This window comes from Propithecus coquereli, unplaced genomic scaffold (assembly GCF_000956105.1).
Source record: "Propithecus coquereli isolate 6110/MARCELLA unplaced genomic scaffold, Pcoq_1.0 Scaffold27, whole genome shotgun sequence".
NCBI classification, from domain to species: domain Eukaryota; kingdom Metazoa; phylum Chordata; class Mammalia; order Primates; family Indriidae; genus Propithecus; species Propithecus coquereli.
The window spans coordinates 5,552,883-5,555,963 of NW_012148285.1; the positions used below are offsets into that span (position 1 = coordinate 5,552,883).

The 3,081-nt window shown below is 34.8% G+C and overlaps 1 protein-coding gene across 7 annotated transcripts in view; it reads left to right on the forward strand.

The window, feature by feature from the left end:
• The window catches only part of RBFOX1 (RNA binding protein, fox-1 homolog (C. elegans) 1), a 1,551,452-nt gene that overhangs the window by 1,443,085 nt on the left and 105,286 nt on the right, over nt 1–3,081 (forward strand). For all 7 annotated transcript variants that reach the window (XM_012647564.1, XM_012647568.1, XM_012647562.1 and 4 more), the window contains one exon: nt 1,244–1,304. In XM_012647564.1, coding sequence (XP_012503018.1) covers nt 1,244–1,304 — 61 coding nt within the window. The remainder of the gene's footprint in view (nt 1–1,243; nt 1,305–3,081) is intronic.

Here is a 3,081-nt window from a genome sequence, read left to right on the forward strand (position 1 = left end):
GAGGTTTTTGTCATTAAACCTTTCATTTTTTTTTTTTTTTCCTTTTAGGAAGCCAGTTTGAATTTCTATAATCTTTTAATAATAAAGTGAACAGTCAAACAGGATTTCCCATTCAATATCTGGCCCCTGTTCATTGAAAGCATAAATACCAAAATTCTGACACTCAGAGTCTGCTATTTGTACCACTGAGATCTCCCTCAACATAGCCACAGGGTCATATTTGTTAAAACTTAAAAAAAAAAAAAAAAAAAAACCAGTTAAAAATGCTTTAGTCCTTGGAGTAAGATGTTGCATATTTTGCCTTTCATTTTCCCCCTTCGACGGTAACGCTTAGGCCCCTCACCAAACTCTCAGTAACCATGGTAACTGTATACAAACCCATGCTGGCGATGGTGGTGAATGGTAAGTGGTGAAGTCCATCTGCCGTTTCACGTATTTAGTGCTGATATATCTATATACATATATATATATACCACGTGAATTTTTTTGACTTGTTGTATTAAGTTTTCTTGATGCTCTATTTTTTTGGATATTGGTACGCCTGTAATTGAGTGTACGTTCTAAGCTAGCCTGGGAGGCACTGACTGGATTGAGTTATGACCGGTGCACATCTTACTCAGATTGTTAACTCCATATTGTGTTAAACAATGCACCCTCTCTTTTATCCTTTTGTTAGCTGTGACTTTAAAGCTTGAATGATTTTGTTAATTCTTGCGATGTAAAAGGCTCTTGTTCCAAGTGTTGAATGCTAGATGTTGCTTTCCCAATGGTTCTTTCCTCCTAAAGTGTTGCACACGGCTAAAACTTGTTTGTCCCTTTTTTTGACATTTATGTTCCCTTGTACCTTGTCTCTTCCCTCTTCTCCTCCACTGCATGTTCCTTCATATGAACTTTATTTTATGTTTAAAAAAATATTTATCGTTTCTGTGTTACCATGGAGTACACGCATGCTTTTAAATCTTCAATTATGCAGTATCTTTTAATTTGCTTTTACTGTCTCTTTATTAAACTTTTAATGATATGACATTGCTTTACTGAAATGATTTGTAAGTTAAAATGGTTATGAAGTAAATGTAATTTTTTAAACGTATGATTTTGTTATGCACCTACTGCCTTTTATAAATTAAAATGCATTTTAGTTTTTTTTTCTTTAAATAAGTAATCACAGTCATAATGCATGCAACTAATTGAATTGTGAGCTGGCTCTAGAATGTGCGCTCATTGGCGTTTTCTATGTACATAGGTAAATAATGCCACGGCACGTGTAATGACAAATAAAAAGACTGTCAACCCTTACACAAATGGTAAGTAGAGATCGGTCCTTTATAAGAAATCTTCTCTACCTCGGACTCTATTAAGTAATTTGACAAGGGAATCTGTTTCAATAAGCCATATTGGCCAAAGTCCTTGCTGCTGACCTGCTACAGGGAACCACCTACATCCATGAGGTCATTTTCACAACAAAGGCAAATTTCACTTTCAGGTCATAAGTACATGACCTCCTTCCCATCTCTCCAGGATAACTCCCATTCGGGATTGAGATATAGTAATTATTTGGGAATTAGTTGAGTAATTTAATTTGTTGTTTTATGGTAAGTATAGAGGATGGAGGTTTTGTTTTTCCACTACCATCTCCTCACTGATCACTAATTTCTAGAAATGTAACCACATAATTTAGTTCTGACTTTGAGTCTTCTCCGGACAGATTAGACATTTGAAGTGGCTTGGAGGGCACTTCACAACAGGGTTCTACGGGATTAGTAGAATGTGTGGGTGGATTACCTGTTCCTCTGTGGGTCGCTTAATGTCATTTTGGGCCAGGTGAGAATGTGGCTGTGTATTGCAGACCCCATCAGGACAATGTATTTCTGCCCTTGCTAGCCAATAAAACTTCTCAAAACGCCTCCTAAAAAGAATTGACATATATATGAAGAGTTATTAAAAGTGTTCAAACATTTTTATTCTTTAATCCTTCTCAAAAGAAATATCTCTTAAGATATATGGGGGAGAAATCTGCTGCTATGCTAATCACATACTTAACGGTACCAAAAATTAAAAAGAAAGTAATGCAGTAAGTTGCAGTATGTACACTTAGTAATATATTATACTCATTAAAATGAGTAGGATAAAGACTGTGAAGGGCCCCCTAATAAATTAAAAAAGTAAATAATAAGAAAGTACATGTGTAGCATGATTTTAACTAAATGATGGTAGTAACTGTGCCAAAACACTAATGGTTGTGTTGAATTGCAAGACTGGAAGATATTTTTTCTTTGACTTACAGATTTTTTTAAATAATGTAATTTTACTACCACCAAAAGGAAATACATATGGAATTTTCCACTTTTTAAGTTTTAATTACGCATGAAACATGAAAATATAGTTTTATTTACAAAAAAAAGATTTTTTAGAAAAATTAACAATTAATACCAATTTGACGTGGTACTTGTTTTTCCATTCTTGGAATACTTCACTTGGTAGAATGGGCTCCAGCTCTATGCAAGATAATGCAAGAGATGCCAGATCACCCTTGTGTTTTGTGCACATGTAGTAGTAACATTCATTGGGTGTCCAGTAGGTGGGAGGGGGGAGGAGGGGATGGATATATTCACACCTAATGGGTACAGGGCCCATCATCTGGGGGCTGGACATGCTTGAAGCTCTGACTCCAGCAGGACAAAGGCAATATACATAACCTAAACATTTGTACCCATGTAATATGCTGGAATAAAAAAATATTAAGAACAAGGAAAAATATATCTTGAACAACACCACTGCCAACCTGATTTCCTACCTCCCCCTCAGAGGAAGCCACCATTATAGATTGTCGTCTGTAGTTTTAATTTGCATTTTCATTTACATGTAGTAGGTATGTCTTTATACTATTCACAGTGTTGTGTACATGTTTTTATATAAATAGTATCATGATGCACATGTCATTTTTAATTGTCTTTTATAAATCAATATAGAATTATTTCAATGTTAATACATACAAATCAGACTAATTCTCTTTAGTGGTTACATAATATTCCATAAAATGGATCTATGGGTTTATTCAGAGCTTGAATACTAATTGTTCTG